Source organism: Phascolarctos cinereus, unplaced genomic scaffold, assembly GCF_003287225.1.
Source record: "Phascolarctos cinereus isolate Bilbo 61053 unplaced genomic scaffold, phaCin_HiC Scaffold_5;HRSCAF=322, whole genome shotgun sequence".
In the NCBI taxonomy this organism is placed as follows: Eukaryota; Metazoa; Chordata; class Mammalia; order Diprotodontia; family Phascolarctidae; genus Phascolarctos; species Phascolarctos cinereus.
In genome coordinates this window covers 300308809-300328475 of record NW_027555958.1, presented here as the reverse complement: position 1 = coordinate 300328475, position 19667 = coordinate 300308809, and the positions used below count along the sequence as shown (strand labels likewise).

Sequence of the window (19667 nt, the reverse complement as noted above, 5' to 3'; positions counted from 1 at the left end):
CTATTAATTAAACCCAATTATCGAGAGCAGCTGTGAGCTCATCAGGTAGGGCAAAGTACGAAGTGTCCCAGGCAATGTCCAAGCTCAGCTGTGTTAACAGAAGCCCCAAATCTGGCCCGTTGAGAAGGCAGACACATGCCTCCTAATGGCCAGTTTAGAGATGACTCTTGCTCTCTGGGTCTTTTTCATTCTCTCTCTCACCCCCTTACATTCTTTCCTCCCCACCATGACTCTGAGCCAGTACTGTCCCTCAAACTCTACCCCATTAATCGTGAGGAAGAAGAGCCTGGAGGAGCTGACAGTGACGTGGGGCAGCTGGGCCCCAAGAGATGACTCAATCATGCCCATCATCAGCCCATGGCACAGCAGGGGGAAAGGGTGCTCCCCTCCCCCTGCCCTAGCCCGCCCACTGGCTCTGCAAAGTTGATTCCCCTCCGCCTTCCCGAGCCACGTCATTACTAAGGCAAGTGCAGGGAGCTATTAATAGCTGGAGTTGTGAGGAGGGGGAAGGGCAAGCTGCCTGGCTTGGGGAGGGGGGAGGGACAATGCCAATGCCCAAGCTGCCAAGGTTAGAGTTGGCAAGGGGTCCTGCCAAAAAAACACAACTCTGATGCTCCCCCCACCTCAGATATACCTCTTTGCCCCTGGTGCCAGTCTGACCCTGGGTTCTGCAGACCAGGCAGGGCTCCCACCACGTGTTTGGGGACAGGACTGGGTTTATCCCAATCTGCGCACTAGGACTTAGTCCCCAAAGGGCTTTTCATTCCTGACAATAGTACTCTTGCTCCCCAGAGAGGCACGTCTGGCACCAGGGCCCCTCAGAATTCCTTCTCTCACCAATTCCTCCTTCCTTCCTTCTGCCATCTTCACGCCATCACAACAGAATTTTTACAACCAATTGCTCCCGTGTGTGTGTGTGTGTGTGTGTGTGTGTGTGTGTGTGTGTGTGTGTGTGTGTGCGCGCGCGCGCCCGCGCGAGCGCTTACATAGTGGGGTTTGCAGGGAAGGCTTTTGCAGGTGCCTAGAGGTGATAAGTAAGAAGGAAGCCGCCCTCTGGGGCTGCGGGCTTGACCTAAGCCCATACTTTCCTTTTATTATAGGGCTGTACCTGGAGAGTGGAGTCCTTTTACCCAGTCAATGGGGAAAGGACTTTAAACACTCAAGCTGCACAAAGATAGACAGATAGACAGGCAAACATACATGCCAAAATAGACAGATCAACTCATAGGCAAAGGACAGACCCATAGACAAGAAGACTGACAGGCCCACGAAGACAAAGACAGACAGATGGAGATTCAGAGAAACACAGACAGACTCAGATCCAGATCAGCACAAAGAGACACAGAGATAGAGCTGGACAGACAGACAGACTCAAAGACTGGCAAAGACAGGCACAGACATAGACAGACACAGAGAGCTGGACAGACAGTCAGACTCAGGGACAGATCGATGGCAGACAGACAGTCATCAGAGTGGTTTGGGGGCCTCCTGGGACTTCAGTTTCTCTGTTCCTTTCACTATATGGCATTGCTCCAGCTTAACTTTATGTGCACTCACCACCCTTCACCCCCACTGGAAGGCAGGGGAATGGGGAAGGACCAGCTGGACTAGGTACCTCTCTCTGTGTCCATTCTCCACCTCCCTCCCCCAGCTTCCACCCCACTAAACACAGCAGTTTTTCCAAGAGGCTGAGCTGCTGACTTTGCTTTCTCAGCTGGTGGGAGGTGGGGAGGGGAGGATGCCAACGGGGAAGGGGGAAGTCAGTTGCTGGGCCCATGTCTGCCCTCCCATCCTTGTACCCACTCTTGCGCAGGTCCCATTGGCATGGAGAAGGGGATAAGCACCATGCCCAGTGGCGTGGGAGCCAGAGAGGCCAGTCTAGCATGTCATCCCCACTCGGCTTCTCATGGTTCCTCTACCCTGTTTAATCCAACAGGGAAAGGGCTGCAAACAATAGGCACACAAGCAGATTGAAAGATACACAAAGAGGAACAGAAAAACACAATGACAGACACCCTCAAATCCAGGCTCTGATATGGGGCCCATGTGGCACAGACACCCTCTTCCATCCCCTGGAAAGGCCTGGGGTATTCTTACCATAAAACCTGCAGCTGGATAGAGGGAACACGGGTAGACACAGGGACAAGAGAAGAGATATGGGAGGAAAAAGGTGAGATCCCAAAAAGAAGAGAAAGGGGAGGAGGGAAAGAGAGGAGACACAGACACACTGAGAGAGACAAATATCGGGGGCAGGGAAGGGAGAAAGATAAAGCAACTGACTGTGAGAAACCTGGGCCAGGGAGGGGAGAGACAAAGAAGTGGGCTTGAGAAGGAGGAAAGACAGAATAGGATATGAAATCCTTGAAGGAGAGGCAGAGATGTGGGGGTAAGGAGGGGACAGGAGCAGAGAAGAATGGGGAGCATGGAAAAAAGAGACAGAGGCAGAGATATATGGGAGAGGCCAGAAGGGAAGAGAGACAAAGAGGAGGAGGGACTGGGAGAGACGTAGAAACGAAGACAGAATCAGAAGCAGAAAGCTAAGGATACAGAGAGACAGAGGGAGATGGGGGTAGGCAGGGTTCAGAGGAGACAAAATGAGGTGGACCCCTGAGACCTCAGGTTCTGTCAGGGCCATGCCATCCACCCACCCAATTGCCTTTTCTCTCCTCATTTTGCCCTTTCACCTCTCTTTTCCCATTTCTCTAACCAGCTGTCCTCCCACCTTGTCCCACGAGTGGGGTTGACTTTGGGGGGCGCAGCACAGAGATAAGATCCTATTACCTAATGCCCCATTTCTCAGAGCACGGATCACTCTGCTGCTCTGGAATTGAGGCATGGGGTGGGGTGGATTTGGAGGCATGAGAAGAAACAGTGTGACTTGCAGAATGATTCTCTCAGGCCTGGGAAGGAAATGAGCCTTTATTTATTTATTTTTTTAAGGCAATTGGGGTTAAGTGACTTGCCCAGGGTCACACAGCTAGTAAGTGTCAAGTGTTTGGTCTGCGGCCAGATTTGAACTCAGGTCCTCCTGACTTCAGGGCTGGTGCTCTATCCACTGTGCCACCTAGCTGCCCCTGAAATGAGCCTTTATTAAGTACCTACTATGTGCCAGGCATTATGCTAACTAAGCTGTTCTCAAATATGATCTTATTTGATCTTCACAATAATCCCAGAAGGTAAATGCTATTATTATTTCCATTTTACAGTTGAAGAAACTGAGGCAGATAGCAGTTAAATACTTGCCCAGGATCAAGTGACCTGCCCCAAAGGGGCAGAACTGGGAATAGACTCTTCAACTAAGCTGGGGAAGTTAGGTGTCAGCAGTGTGCTGGACTTGGAGTCAGGAAGACCTGAGTTCCAATTCAACCTCAGACTCTTACTAGTTGTGTTGCCCTGAGCAAGCCACTTAACCCTGTTTGCCTCAGTTTCCTCATCTGTAAAAAGAGCTGGAGAAGGAAATGGCAAACCACTGCAGTGTCTCTGCCAAGAAAACCCCAAATGGGGTCGCAAAAGGTCAGACGTGCTGAAAATGACTGAAGAATGACAAAAAGTGAAGCCTCAGTCTCTCCTGGTCCAAATGAGGAGTTCCCTGGCTGAGAAGGGGAGGAGACTTCTGGTTTAGACAGGGAACTGGAGGAAGGGAGATGTTAAGTCTGCACCCTGTCCCCATCTCCCCTGAGGTCACGCCCTGCAGATGTTGACAGCAGCTATCTAAGGTGAGCCTCTACAAACTAAACCTACCGATCATGGGCACTGAATACTCCTTAACTTAACACAACCCACTGCAAGGTGGGGCTAAGGCAGAGGTGAGTGGGCAAAGAAAGACACAGGAGGAAATTTAATGGCCAACCAGAAAGAGCACTGAATTTGGAGCCAGTGGACTTGGATTTTAGACTAAATTCTAGCTATGCTATTTATCACCTGAGTTACCTTAGAAAGTCATTTAATTTCTCGGCTGCTCAGTTTCCTCATCTGTAAAAGAATGCATTGTATTATCTGAATCCTCTGAATCCTCCGAATTCCCAGTGATAGCAGGGTTGGTAAAGAGCAGAAAATAGAGGGGCAGCTGGGTGGTACCATAGTGCACAGAGCACTGGCCCTGGAGTCAGGAGAACCTGAATTCAAATCTGGCCTCAGACACTTACTAGCTGTGTGACCCTGGGCAAGTCACTTAACCCCAATGCCCCCTCCACCACACACACACACACACACACACACACACACACACACACACACACACACAGAGGACCAGAAAATAGAACAGAAGTGAAGGGACCTTGAAATGGATTAGGAGGGCAGCTAGGTGGTATATTAAAGAATCCTAGACTTCAGAGTCAGGAAAACCTAAGTTTGAGTCCTGCCTCAGACCTTTACTAGCTGTGTGACCCTGAGTAAGGCAGTTAACCACTCAGCCTCAGTTTCCTCATCTGTAAAATAGGAAGAATAATAGCACCTATATCTCATGGAGCTGTTTTTGTGAGAACAGGATGAGAAAACATGTTTAGTGTTTTGCAAACCATAAACTGCCACATAAATGAGAGCTAGTTATTAGGATGAAGAGGAGAAAGGCAGAAGCGGTCACTAGCATGGGCCAGTGAGGGAGCGCTGCCATCTCCTGGCACCAGTGGGAACCCCATTTCTGCACGTCCTTGCCCAGAATGAGAGGAGCGGGGAATTGAGACAGTAAGCCCTGGTTTCCTTTGTGCATATGGTGGTGGTAGGTGTTTCTAGACTATCTCTGCATATTTCCCCTCTCTCCACGTGTTTGTAGAACCTGATTACCATTCAGCCTGAGCCACCACACAGCTTACTCCCTGCTTCTCTCAGACACCTCCTCTCTACCCTGTCCCCAGCTCAGGAAATTACTTCATTTTTCTAGAGGCTCAATACATAGCTTACGGGAAGAAAAAGAAATAAGCATTTAGTGAGCAGCTACCAGGGGAGCATACTGAGCATATGCTGGGCACTGCACTGTCCTTTTTACAAATATTGATCCTCACAACAACCCTCGAAGGTAGGTACCATTATTGTCCTCATTTTTATAGATGAAGAAACTGAGGCAAACAGAGATTAAGTGACTAGCCCAAGGTTGCACAGCTAGTGAGTATCTGAGGCCAGGTTTGAATTCAGTTCTTCCTAACTCCAGGTCCACTGTTCCACCAGCTGCCTCTAAGGGAAAGGGGTTGGGGGGGCCGGGGAAGAGAGGTCTGTCTGGTGGTGAGAGAAAAGAAAGAAATGACTGTAACGAGTTAATACAAAAGACAGAAAAAGACATTCCACTTATGGAATACATGAGTGAGCTTTGGTATCAAAATACAGATTTTTTTTTTAGGAAGTAGGAGAAAGGGAAAGAAATATAGTTGATGATGTCACTAATCCTCAACAACCCAGCCCTGCCCCTGCAAAGATAGGGACCCCAGGTATGGCAGAGACCAATCTTTTTCTATCCCCAGCCCCCCTTCCCACTTCTTCTTTTCTTAGCAAGAGGGCAGGGAAATTGATGTAAATAAAGAAGGAAAAGGCCAAAGTGAAATTCCTGCTCAGTCCAATGCCTAAGGATTGGCCCACCCAGTCCTGGGAGCTCAGACCACATACCTGTGTGCTGCTGCAAAGATTTCTCTGTCCTGCCAGGATTATGCCTTTTTTGAAGTAGTCTTTGATTGGCATTGCTGGCAAAGTGAACAGCCTGGGACCTGAGGCAGCAAGAAATGTCAAGACAACAGAGAGTAGAGATAAAAGGTTAAACCTCTCCCATGCTGAGTAATGAAGACAGAATTTCTCTTTCCCTTTCTCTTTCTCTCTCTCACACACAAGGTAGCAAGGAAGGGGAATAGGGAGATCATGGGAAGGCAGGACACTTACACCCCAACCCCAATGCTACACTCCTGCACACCTCCTTTAAGCACTCAGAAAGAGCCAAATGCCAGGACTATGCTGACTCTAATGTACTCAGACTTCTCTTCTTAAGGCTGATCTGTTCACAGCCTGGTTACTCACACTGGGGTGGAGAAAAGATGTTAGAATTCTTTTCATATTCTGATCCTTCCCAACTCCTGCACCCCTAGTCATAGCTGTAGGGAGAGGCAAGAAGACTGCTATATTTATTCTCTCCCAAGAAGAGGGAATGGACAGTATCTTATTTTTTCCTTCCCTCCAATCCCTTCCTACCCAGGCCCCAACCCCATTCCTTACCTCATACACTGCTCTGCTGGACCCCATAGTGTAGTGGGGTGAAACTCAAATAGAAATATACATAAGAATCCCTATAGGCATTTATGGACTTAGAAAACCACATATTAACATTATCTATGTTTTGTTGTATTTTTATTTATTTTGTTAAATATTTCCCAATTGTATTTTAATCGGGGTCAGCCACACTCTGCCACACTGTTGGTAGGCTCATGAGGGTGTTTGCTACCTATGGTATAGTGGATACAGCCCTAGATTTAAAAGTTAGGACAATGTGAATTTAAATCCTCCCTCAGACAATTACTAGCTTTATTATCCTGAGCAAGACGACCAATCTCCCAGAACTTCATTGGTAAAATGGGGATAATAATACCTACTGTATAAGGTTGTGAGGACCGACTGAGATAATGCATGTAAGTGCTACATAAAAGATAGCTATTATTACCATGAGGTTCTGGGAAGCCTTTCCCAGTGAGAATCCTGAGGGACTGAGCTTCCTAGAGTGCAAAGAATGAGAAAGTAGAGAAGGGAATAGGCTGATTTGGGGATATCTGAGGGAAAAGAATGGGCTGGGTACATACTGACTATTCTGGTTGTTTAGGGTAGGACTCAAGGCTCAAAGGTCTTTTTAACCACTCCCAAAGAGTTGGGTTTTTTGTGCTGTATCTCCTGACCCTAAACATTATGGGGATGCAGGCTTCTTTTTCCACCATTTTTGTTGCAATGCTCTCCTACACCTCCATTTTGCCCATGTTGTAGTTAACACACTTTCTTCCCACTGGTACCCTTGGCACATAACAACCTCTTCAGAGTGGGGTGGGGGAAAGAATGGGGAAGAAAAATTGGTTGAATACATGTCACTCTCCAAAGGGAGAAGGCACCACTAATGCCTGCCCTTACTTGGACCAAGGGCTCCATCTCCTCCAGGCAAGCTGAGGAACCCAGTGGCGACAAGGCCCTGACTGACTGCTGGCCTCCTTTCCCCATCCTTCTCAAAGCTGCTGTAACCCCATTACTTTTAATTTGTCCTGATCACCACTTTGCCCAGCAAACCAACCTTCCTCCTCCTTTAACGAAAGATGCAGAGGATGTCTAGCTTGGGAAATGTTTCATTAGTTATCCTAAGGACAGAGAGCACTAGGTCCCATAGGAAGGGGTTGGAAATAGAAGGGAATATGAGGTTTGGCCCTGAAGCTCTGTGATCTGGCACAAACCACTTCCCCAGGTGCGGGTCTACTTCCTCAGAGGATCACAGATTTATAGCTAGAAAGGACCTCAGAGGTCAAGTCTAACCCCGTCATTTTATAGATGAGGAATCATTGGTCAGTCGTTTTTAGTCCTGCCCAACTCTTTGAGACCCCATTTGGGTTTTTCTTGGCAGAGACACAGAAGAGGTTTTGCCATTTCCTTCTGCAGTTCATTTTATAGATGAGAAAACTCAGACAAACAGGGTTCAGTGACTTGCACAGGGTCACATAGCTAGTGTCTGAGGTCAGATTTGAACTCAGGAAGATGAATCTTCCTGACTCTAGGCCCACTACTCTGCACTATGGCGCCCCCTAGCTGCCCCATAGATGAGGAAACTGAGGCCAAATAAGCTATTTGATTTTCCTTAGGGTCACATAGCTAGTGTCATGGGTAAAATTCAAACTCAGGCCTTCCTAACAATACTCTACTGCTGCCCTGAGCTGCCTTCCAAAAATGAACTTCATTCTATCTTGTCTCTGATTAAAACACAGAGATATGGGTGGGAGGTGAGGGATGCTGTGCAAATAGAGATCATAACAGGAAGGGACCTGAAAAGCTATCTAGACTGATGTCCTCATTTTCCAGATGAGATTACACTGGGTAGTAAGCAATAGAGTTGGGATTTGAACTTTCTTTCCATTCACCTGTCACTCATTCGGATTTTTCACCCAATCTAAATCATAGTAGATACAGTACATTGACCCCCTCTACCCCAATCCTCTTGAGTCATCCTCCCTCCTTTCTCAAGGATTACACTTAAACACACACACTATCACAGACATGCCCTCAACCCCACTGACCTCCCAATTCCTCAGACTCCTTAAAAAACCCATGACTTAAGTCCTTCACTCCACCTTAGTCACAAGTCATTACTCACAAGCGTTCCATTTCCCCAATTAGAAATTCTTGACATTCCACTATCTGACCATAACTTCTATCATTCCACTTCTCCTATGTTTTGTTATTGAGTAGTTTCAGTTGTGTCTGACTCCAAGGATAAATTAGATCACATGAAAAGGCACAAAAACCTAATACAGGAGAAGGAAAGAAGGGAGGGAGATGAGCATTGTTTGAACTTGATCTCATCAGATTTGGCTCAAAGAGGGAATAACGTAACCAGTTAGGTATAGAAATCTAACTTACCCTATAGGAAGTAGGAGGGGGGAAAGGGAAAAGGGAAAGGGTGAATAGAAGGGAGGGAAGAAGTTGAAAGGGGCTCAGATTCTTAAAATTTGGCCCGCTTGCATTAGCGATACAAATGCTTAGATTCCTTAAATCTGGTCAATTTGGCAGATTTGTTAAATCTCACCCACCCTTGATTGATGTTCTAATAAACCTTGTCTTTGGCTGAAAAAAAAAAGTAGAAAAGGAAAAGGGGAAGAAAAGGGAGGAGGCTAATAGAAGGGAGTGCAGACTGAGGGAGGTGGTGGTCAAGAGCAAAACTCTACTGAGGGAAAGAAAGAAAGGAGAGACAAAAACATAAATGGGGGAAGGTAGGGGGAGAGGGAATAAGACAGAGAGGAAGACACAGACAGTAATCATAACTGTAAACATGAACTCTCCCATAAAACAGAAACAGATAGCAGAGTGGATTAAGAAGCATAATTTTACAATATGTTGTTTACAAGAAACACATTTGAAGGGGCAGCTAGATGGTGAAGTGGATAGAGCAGTGGCCCTGGATTCAGGAAGACCTGAGTGCAAATCTGGCCTCAGACACTTGACACACTAGCTGTGTGACCCTGGGCAAGTCACTTAACCCCACTGCCTAGCACCGCCCAAAAAAGAAACATTTGAAGCAGAGGGACACACAGAGTAAAGGTAAAAGGCTGGAGCAGAATATTTGTGCTTCAGCTGATGTAAGAAAAGGAGGGGTAGCAATCTTTACCTCAGACAAAGCAAAAGCAAAAATAGATCTATTTAAGAGGAAACTACATGCTGGTAAAAGGTACCACAGATAATGAAGTAATTATCATTACTAAACATATGCACCAAGTGGTATAGCATCCAGATTCTTCAAAGATAAGTTAGAGGAGATATGGGAAGAAGAAGACAGCAAAACTATACTAGTAGGGGACCTCAGTCTCCTCCTCTCATAACTAGATAAATCTAACCACAAAATAAACAAGAAGTTAAGATGAATAGAATTTTAGAAAAGTTAAGTATGGTTGACCACTGGAGAAAACTGAATGGGTAAAGAAAGGAATACCTTTTTTTCAGCAGTATATGGCACCTACATAAAAATTATTACTAGAGCATAAAAACTTCACAATCCAATGCAGACAAGGCAGAAATATTAAATGCATCCTCTTCAGATCATGATGCAATTAAAAATTACATATAATAAAGGGCCACAGATAGACTAAAATTTAATTGGAAACTAATCTAATCCTAAAGAATGAGTGGGTCAAACAACCAATCATAGAAACAATCAAAACGTCATACAGGAGAATGACAATAACTAGACAACATACCAAAACTTATGGGATACAGCGAAAGCAGTCCTTGGGGCAAGTTTTATATCTCTAAATGCTTACATGAATAGAGAAGAGATCAGTTGTGTCTTGGTGACCCCATTTGGGATTTTCTTGGCAAAGATACTAGAGTGATTTGCCATTTCCTTCTCCAGCTCATTTTACAGATGAGGAAACTGCTCAGGGTAACAAAGCAAATAAGCATCTGAGGCCAGATTTGAACTCATGAAGATGTCTCTTCAGGATTCTAACGCTACTATTCTATATCCACTGCCCATGCCTCATCCCTACTAAACCTCTTTTGTTCTCAAGTCCTCCATTCACTCCACCCCACTCTACTTTCTCAGTCCTTAACTTCATTTTTCCTCCCTCTCCAATCTCAACAGAACAGTTAACCATTCCAAATCTGCTGCATCCTCTGCTCAGAACCCTTGCCAAATCTTAGCCTTGGATTACTCCCACCATCTATCCCCTCTGCTCATATTTGTGAGCTGATGAACACTGCTGGAATAAGCTTTTTAATTATGATATATTAAATTCATGTTATCCAATCTGAAATAGGCCCTTAATGCAGCAAGGCAGTCCTTTCATTCCTTCCACCTTAGAACCTATTCCAAGCCTTCTTTCCTCAAGCCTCTCACAAATTTTCCCATCTCCCTTCTCTGTTTAGGACTTTACATTTTACTTTACTGAAAAAAAAAATTGAGGCCTTCTTCCATTCTCATCTCAAAACCTTTGAAATCTTCCAGTTTCTCATTCTTTTTCCTCAATCTCTGACGAAGAGGTTGTTAAGACCAACCTCTTTCCATGTGCACTTAATCCCTTTCCTTTCCATCATCTCCAGAAGTCTGCATCCTCAGTTACTCCTATCATCTCTACTGGCTCCTTCCCTAATAGGCCCGACTTCTTAATCCTTAAAAAACCTTTTAGACCCTGTCCCCTTTAAGCTAGCATCCAAAATCTATCCTCCCTTTCAGAGTCAAACTCCTTGAAAAAAACTGTCTACAATCACTGCCTTCTCTTCCTCTCCTTTTACCTGACCTGTACTCTGGCTCCTATCACAGAATTTAAACTCTCTCTCCAAAGTTACCTATCTCTCAATTGACAAATCTGATTGTCTTTTCTGTCCATTATCCTTCTTGCCTTTTCTACTACATTTGACACTTGACCCTGAGTGTACCTCTTGTACACTCTGGGTTTTCATGACATTACTCTTGGTTCTTTTTTTCTTACCTGTCCTCTCCTTGCCCCCTTTGCAGGTTCATCACCCCTATCATTCCCCTAATTGTGTGTGTTCCCCAAGTTTCTGTCCTAGGCCTACTTTTCTCCTCCCATTACACCTCTCTTGGCAACCTTTTTTTTAACATTTCTCATTGTTTTAACTATCATCTCCATAAAGATAACTCAGACATCTCAAATTCAACATGTCCAAAACTGAACCCATTCCCTTTTCCCCAAAACTCTTTCCTTCTGTTAAAGGTATCAATTCTAGTCATCCCAGATTTGAAACCTTAGTTGTCATCCTAGACTCCTCACCCTATATATCCAGTCAGTTGCCAGGTCTTGGGGTTAACCTATGTAACATCTCAAATCCAACTCTCTCCACTCAAAATACCACAGTTCAAACACTTACAGCTTCCTTTTCTTCCCTTCCACAATTCCTCCATCTTGAACATTGCTACCAGAATAATTTCCCTTTAGTGCAGAACCAGAGGGAGAAATGATTCCTCTCCACAGTCAACTCCAGTGGCTTTCAAACATAATTAAAATATTAAATAAATATAATTTAAAATATAAATTCCTCTTTAACTTTTAAAGCCTCTTACATGTTAACCCCAACCTCTTCCCAGCTTCACTATTATTCATCTTGCACTCTTTAATCACACCAAATCGGTCCTCACACAACACACTGCACTGGCCATCCCACACACCTGATATACACTCCAGTATTTCTTTTAAGATTCAAGGCCAGGAACCATCTTCTACATGCTTTTCCTAGTCTCCCCCACAGCTGTTCTCATTCCCAAACTATCTTGTATATATTGTACTCACTTTTATCTTACTCTTATCTCCACTACCATGCAAGTTCCTTTTAAGTACAAAAATTTTTTGTACTTGTAGCTCTAGCACTTCGACGAGCAGAATCTTAATGCTTGTTGGTTTACTTGAGGCCTAAGGCCCTTTCCAAAGTTCTATGCCCTGTTAAGTAAAATGGGAAGGAATGTACTTACTCAAATACATAGTTGTGGCACTGTTTTCCTGAGGTACCATAAGAGGACTAAGCTAGGTTCTATTAAGAGATCAGTATTATACAGCTTGGTCACTGTCTTTGAGAGGAAAATTTGCATTAACTTAAATGATCTCTTCTTTGCCTTATCACATTCTACCTTGCATTATCATGCATGTATGTACGTATCCTACTTAAATTATAAAGCCTACTAAGACAGGGATCAATTTCTTGTTTTGTAAGCCCAGCACTATGCCTTACACATAGCAAATACTTAATGAGTGGAAAAACATTTATTAAGTACTTGCTATATGCCAAGCAATGTTAATAAATGTTGAGTTGAATCTCAGAACTTCCAGAACTAAAGCCCCACAGATATGAAAAAAAAACTGGTTTTGTTGCCACACCTAAAGTGAGATTGGTCCTTCAACTCAGGACAGACTGCTGTGACAGGCTGTCAGAAGCAAATGTGAAAACATCCTGAAATAAAACCCGATCAGTCTGGTTTTGCCCAACACAAGAGCAAAGCAAAGTCTTGGCCAAGACTAAGAGACAGGACCATCCAGGGTTGACAATCTGTCAAGATTTATTGTATAAGCCAAATAGAAGGGTACTATGTACAGAGGAGACAGGGGAGGATCATTTCTTAGTCTCCTCCTCCTTGGACAAAGTCTTGATGATCTCCTCTTTCTTAGCCTGCAGACGCTCTTCCCGACGCTTTCGTGCTTCCTTAGTCTTGGACCGGCGAGCTTCAGCCTGGTCACTGAAGGGGTGGGACAAGAAAGATGTGGTCAGTGGAAGGCAGTTTGAGATACTTGGGGGTGCCCACTGATAGGGCCATGAGAGCTCCAAACCATAGGCTCCAGTTAGGCCAAAATACAGGAAAAGCTCCCTTCCTCTAAGCTCTACTTTGATCTTGATAGAACTAATCCTACCTTAGAATAGGGTAACTAAGTATAGGTGTTTCATAACTAACCCAACAGATGTTTCAAAAAAAGTGCTTAAGACAAAAAAATGTTATGCCTATTTTAAATGTCCTATGGGAGCTCATTAAGGGAAACCTGGAGTGAATATTTTTAAGATCCAAGGCTCACTTCCTATATTAACTGCTTAGATTTTGATAAAGATAGATTTATAAGTCAACTTATTTAAATATTAAAAAAACTCAAGAACCTATGGTGTTATACGCAAATGACCTTCAGCCCTTACAAAGTCTACTCCAAAGGGTTATCAAGCAGGGTTCAGGAAGCCCAATATGGAAGAAACTTACGCCAAGAGCTTCTTCCGGGCCTTGTCTGCCTTCAGCTTATGAATGTGCTCCATGAGGATCCGCTTATTCTTGAACACATTTCCCTTTACCTTCAAGTACAGGCTGTGGTACCTGAGAGAAAAAGCAAAAAAAAAAAAGTAAAAGATTCAGCAAGGCTGTCCACCTATTTATTGCTCTTCATATCCACAAGCATTTATGAGGAAAGATGCTACCCTGTGCCAGGTACTGTGTTGCAAAGAAAAAAATGAATTCAGTCCTGGCCTAACTTGCCAGAACAGGGCTTGGCTTCCTCCCTTTCCCTCCACATTCATCCTGTGATAACAAACAACAGAGCTTGTCCAAGCACGGCCTTTGCACTACCCAATAGCAACAGAAGATGCTGAGTCTTAATCCAAGGCAAACTCAATGAAGACCTGGTTTTATCTACTTAGAACAAAAGCCGCCGAGGGGTGGGTGTGCTTACATATGTCGGTCAATCTTTTTGGATTCACGATATCTTCGGAGCAGACGGCGAAGAATTCTCATTCGCCTCATCCAGGTCACTTTCTCAGGCATACGAGCATTGGCAGTACCCTTTCTCTTACCTAGGGGAAAATTTGTAGTGTTAGCCACATTTTTGGAGGGTGAAACAATTTCTTCTTGGATCCATAATGATACTCTCCCAAACCAAGAGAAAAAAAGTTGTGATTCAAGACACACAATTAAGACCAGTTGCCTATAAAAGACAAACCAGGGTATGAGTGAGAAGAATGCTTCTGTTCAATCACCCTCACTCTTCCAGGGATAGAGAAACAAGATTATTTTCCTTGTTCAGGAGATAGTATGGTGTCAGCTCACAATACTAATTAGCTGTGTGATCTTGAGCAAGTCACTCACCCGTGCTTCAGTTTCCTCATATCATAAAATAAAGACTGGGCTCTCAATAGCCTCCAAGTCTCCAGTTATAAATTTATGACCCCATGAGTAGCATGACCTTGGACACATCCTAGTACTTACCAATGCCCATGTGCCTGCCCTTCCGTCGAGCCAGGGTATTTTTCCGGCATCTGGCCCGAGAGTGCACAGTAACAGGTTTCCGGATGATCAGCCCATCTTTAATCAGCTTCCGGATCTGCTGACCTAAGGATAAAATTCGTAGAATTAGAATTAGGGAGAGGGGACTGAGATATGGGATACAGAAAATGTTTTTAATAAATCCACCCCTTCTCAAACACATACACATATAAAGTCCTGTCAAGGTAATCACTGGAACCACCATAACTGAGGGGTTTTCTGCATATACTGCCATCACAAACTCAATCAGAAAAAAGTTCTCAGTGAAAAAGCAAGTAGATCAAAGAAGACTATATGAGCATCAATTTTACATTGAAGCACTACTTTTCAATTCTGTATTATTCTTACTCTACCTGCCTTTCTGATTATCTTGACCCAAAGAATTTGTGTAAATAACACATTACGTCTATGTCTTATCAAATTATTAGATAAGTTTCAAGAAGGCAGGAATCTACTTGTAACTTTACTTCCCTAGCCTCAGGTGTTTCTGCAGTTTAATTCAATTATATCATTTCCCTGATATAGGACTTTATTCCAATAAGCACATACTGAAAGCCCAAATTGTCCTGACTCTTCCCTAAGGTTGGTACCTTTAATTGCTATCGTTACTTACTATTCTTCGGCTTTTTAACCGAACTCCTCAAAACTGGAACCAGAATACAGGTCTTTTTCATTATCCAGCTTAATGAATCAACAAGAATTTATTAAACACATGCTATGTGTCAAGTACTAAAGATTTAAAGGAAAAAAAAGTCCCTTCCCTTTACCTTCTCTAGGAAGAGATGAACACATAGTAAGTAAATACAAGCTAATATGGAGGAGGAAGACAAATCAGTAAAGGCCACAAAGTAGTGTTTGGGGTTTAAGTGTGTTCCAGGTGTGGAAAAATAATTTATGCAAAGAGAGATGGAATGTGTTGTGTTCTAACAGCAAAGTAAATTTGGCTATGAGGCTGAGTGAATGAAGGTGGAAAAAATTGTCTAACCCCAAAAGATAGGTTGGAATCAGGCTGCAAAAGGCTTTATATGTCAAACAGAGGCATCTGTATTTGATTCAAAGGAATATGGAGCCATTGAAATGTATTGGGCAGGAGAGTACTCATGCATTAGAAATATCACTGTGGCGGCTGAATGGAGAATGGATTGGAAAAGAACTATTTGAGGTACGAATACCAATTAAAAGACTATTTTGATAGAAGTGATGAAGTTAATGCCCTGAATTTAACTCTTTTTCAGCTTTTACTATAAAATCCAGATTCCTGTCTGAACCAAGACTATCAGATACTGGATATCAGGAAGCTCCATTTTACACACATATACTGGATGGAGTGGGAGGGGAGAGAGAGATCCTAAGGATTCTCAATTTTTTTGTTCAACCCTTCCCCAATTCCAAATTAAAATAAGCAACTCCAAGACAGCAGGTGAGTTCTAAAGAATGTCCAACTTTGAAGATACTTAGAGAATGTGGGTCTAACTCAATCACCCAGAAAAGAAACTCCATTAATGCTCACAGATCCAGGGTTACTTACGGGAATTGGCGTTGGCAATTTCATTAGTCTCATTGGGGTCAAGCCATACCTTCTTCTTTCCACATCTAAGGACACTAGAGGCAAGCCTCTTCTGAAGCCTGAGCATACTGAAAATTGGCAGGTGGAAATGAGAGTACAAAAAGTCAGAAAGGGTCAGATAATCCTATTTTTCATGTTAAATCCCCAACACTTAACAGTCTTTACCCAGCAAGTTTACTATTTATACTACACTATAGACCCACACGTAAAATTTTCCCAAACAGAGAAAAACGGTACAGGCACTACCTAGAAAGAATAGATCATGTTGTGGAAGCTAGCAAGCTGCCTCACTCCCTTTTCCTTTTGTCTTAACAAGTCCGGATAATGTGTTATGTTGTTACCTTTCTTTATTTCAAGGAAGCCCAGCTTGTTAAGAGGATTTGGGGGAGGGCTGACAGGCTCTTCAGAATAATTCAGGGGACACAAAGAAACAGAGCCTGTAGTCTCTTTTTTCTTTTACTTTATTTATTTAAGGCAATTGGGGTTAAGTGACTTGCCCAGGGTCACACAGCTAGTAAGTGTTAAGTGTTTGGTCTGAAGCTGGATTTGAACTCAGGTCCTCCAGACTTCAGGGCCGGTGCTCTATCCACTACGCCACCTAGCTGCCCCCTGTAGCCTCTTTTTTCAGAACAACCTAGTATTTATGCTGCTGCATTGCCAATCTATCATCTTGAGTTCTTCAGGACCTCCCATGAGGTGGTTTAATAAACAGTATGAGTCTCAGTATCCCCATTTTACAGAAAGAAACTGAAATCTACATTAAACAACTTACCCATGACCACAGAACCTAGAACTTTAGACTTTAGAATTAAAAAAAAATCTTGGTAAAACGAAAAGAACAATGGATTTGAAGTCAAAGGACCTGAATTTGAATGCTAGCTTTGTCATGAGCAAGAAAGTGAATTAAGAAGCTGAACCTCAGTTTTCAAATGTGTTATAATGAGATAAGTAGATGAGAAAGACCTAAAAACTACCTCATGGGGCAGAAAAAACACATGCCGTATTCCCCATATTAGAAAGACAGAACCCCAAACTCACAGATAAAAGAATAAAGACTGGTCCAGGGTCGGCCGGCACCACGCTGCCCTCCCCCGGCCCGCGTTCATCCCATTTCACCACTGGGGCTTCCCCTTTCCCCTTCAAGCGAGGCCGAGGCCTGGTTTGACGCCTAGGCCGAGGCCTGGTCTATCTCCTCTAACGGCGCCGCCCGACCCCGGCCCGGGACGCCCGGTGCCTCCTCCCGCGGCCACCCCCACTCGATGTTGATCCCCAAGCCGATGCCTCGAGCCTGGCCAGGGTGGGCCAGATGGGCAAAAGGGGTCCAAGACCAGAGACAGAGACGGCAGTAGAGCTCACCTCATGGCTGCAGCCGCAGCACGGAAAAGGAAAGGAGAGAGAACGACGCAGGCCCGGCCCCTCCCATTATCAGCGTAGGGGAGAGCCCATTCGACGCCCCTCCCAACCTGCTAGCCCCGCCCCTATCTTGCCGTTCTTCCAATCCAAATCCCATGTTCCTCTAGTATCCGGGAGGACAGTGGGACCAAGCTAGAAGCAGAGTCCCGTTCTGATCCAAGAACAACATAAAAATTACCCCTCCCCTCTTAGGAAAGTGGTACGGTCTGAAGGTGTGGCGTAGTGCGCTTGCGCAGAAAAAGGCCCAGGCCTGTGGGCGTTGGGTTGGTGGGTGGCACGGAAGTGGCGTAAGAAACCAATGTCGACAGAAATGAGATCCGGTGAACTGCGCAGGCGTGGCGGGGGCGGAAGTCTGCTTTGGGTATACTCCTTGAAGTTTTGTTGGATTTGGTGGAAGGAGCTGAAGGGCGTGCACAATTAAAACCACACTAAAAATTTTGGGAGACCCTGGATGATGTCTGAGGCCTTTTCCAGCACTAAAATCTGAGATTCTTTAATGAGACTCTTATCTTTTCCACCATCTATTCTTCTTACTCCTCTTAGTTGCCACCCTCCTCCCTTCTCACAGGGAGGCCTGGGGAGAAAACAAGCATTTATCAAGTGTCAACCTTGTATCAAGAACTGTGCTAAGCTCTTGAAACAGAAAAATGAAATAAACAGACCTTGCCCTCAAGCTAGTTACATTCTATTAGTAGGAAACAATGTATACATAAAAGTAAATTCAAAATTAATTTCAGGGAAGAGGGTACAGTCATAGGAAGGACATTTTTTTAAAAATAGAACTAGGGATGTTCAGGTGCAGTCAATACCAGTGTTACAAATGTACAGACTCCATAAGAATCTGGCCACTATGGTGGATCTTTAATAAACCTTGTCTTTGGCTGGAAAAAAAAAAGCCTAAGGTTCCAGAGGGCTCAAAGGAAGGGTAGGGAAGAGTCAAATTTAGAGGAAGGTTGGGACTAACAGGTTAAGCATGAGGGAGCTTGAGCCTGGAATTACATACAACTAGAAGCGCAGATGTTGAGGGGAACCATAGGGTAATATTTCACAGCAGAGGTGGTGTGGATTTTCATTCAATAAGAAAATGGTGGGTGGGGAGTAGAGCTGCAGAGATGTGCAGTCCCTGATTCTGCCTGTCAGTCAAAGCAAATGAATGGTTGATAGAGTTCTGGGGCCAGGTGGGTTACAGAAGGATGAGATGTGTTTGAGGATCAAATGATATATTTGTAAATTGGTTAGTGCAGTTCCCAGCAGGAGGAGGGTGCTTAATAGATGCTCCTTGTCTACTTCCCCTCCATATTCACCCTCAGGCAGTTAGGCTACCTGTAATAGATTCTCTTCCCAAGGAGAGATGGGGAGTACAGGAAAACAGTTAGTTTCTTGATTGATGGCCAGTATGAAAGGAGAGGAAAGTGATCCATGTCTGGGCACATCAACAAAGTTACAGATCCTTGAAATATCCCCCGGATAGAATTCCATATTCAGCAAGGGCAGGGAGACAATGAGGTTTAGTGGATACAGTTAGCTAGTTCTGCCTCTGACCCATACTAGGAAGGTGACTTGAACAAGTCACTTAGCTACAAGTGCTCTAAGGCTATAAACTGAAGGAAAGGTGATGATCTACATTAACAGAGGGAGGTTCCATACTGGGAATTCTCATTGAAATGACAGGTCTAGTCTGTATCTCACCTTGAGAGTGGGGACTTTATTGGGTCTTTTTAAATTGTTGTGTCCTCAGAGTATAGCAGTGGATCCAGAAGAAAGAAATATTTAAGAGATTTCATTCAATAAGCATGTATTATGTGCGAGGCACCCTTGGAAGGCTGGGGATACAAAAATGAAAAGTGATACAGTCCCTCTTGTAAGTCCATCAAGTTGGGGGAATTCCCAGTATGGAACCTCCCTCCATTGATATAGATTGGCAGCTCATCTATAAATGTAGTCCTAGAGAATTAGCTAGGCACTCAAGTTAAGTACCTAGCCCACAGGTGGGGAACCTTTGACCTCCAGGCCACTTGTGGCCTTTTAGGTCCTCGGGTGCAGCCTTTTGACTGAGTCCAGGTTTTACAGAACAAATCCTTTTATTCAGGGGATTTGGATTCAGTCAAAGGGCCACACTTGAGGACCTAGAGCTCGAGTCTTCTCTGACCTAGCCCAAGGTTGACACAAGGGACGTAGGCCTTGTTTCTCAACTCCAACACAGATTTCCTCTGCCTACTACTCCAT

The 19667-nt window shown here is 44.3% G+C and overlaps 1 protein-coding gene across 1 annotated transcript; it reads right to left on the bottom strand.

Moving 5' to 3' along the window:
- Positions 1–12701: 12701 nt before the first annotated feature.
- On the bottom strand, positions 12702–17489 carry RPL19 (ribosomal protein L19). Its single transcript, XM_020997702.2, has 6 exons — positions 17385–17489; positions 15990–16096; positions 14405–14527; positions 13872–13992; positions 13409–13519; positions 12702–12901 (listed from the first exon to the last, which is right to left on the bottom strand). Exons 1-6 carry the CDS (start codon positions 17387–17389, stop codon positions 12778–12780), a joined length of 591 nt encoding a protein of 196 aa, XP_020853361.1. The 5' UTR covers positions 17390–17489; the 3' UTR covers positions 12702–12777.
- Between the last annotated feature and the right edge of the window lie 2178 nt (positions 17490–19667).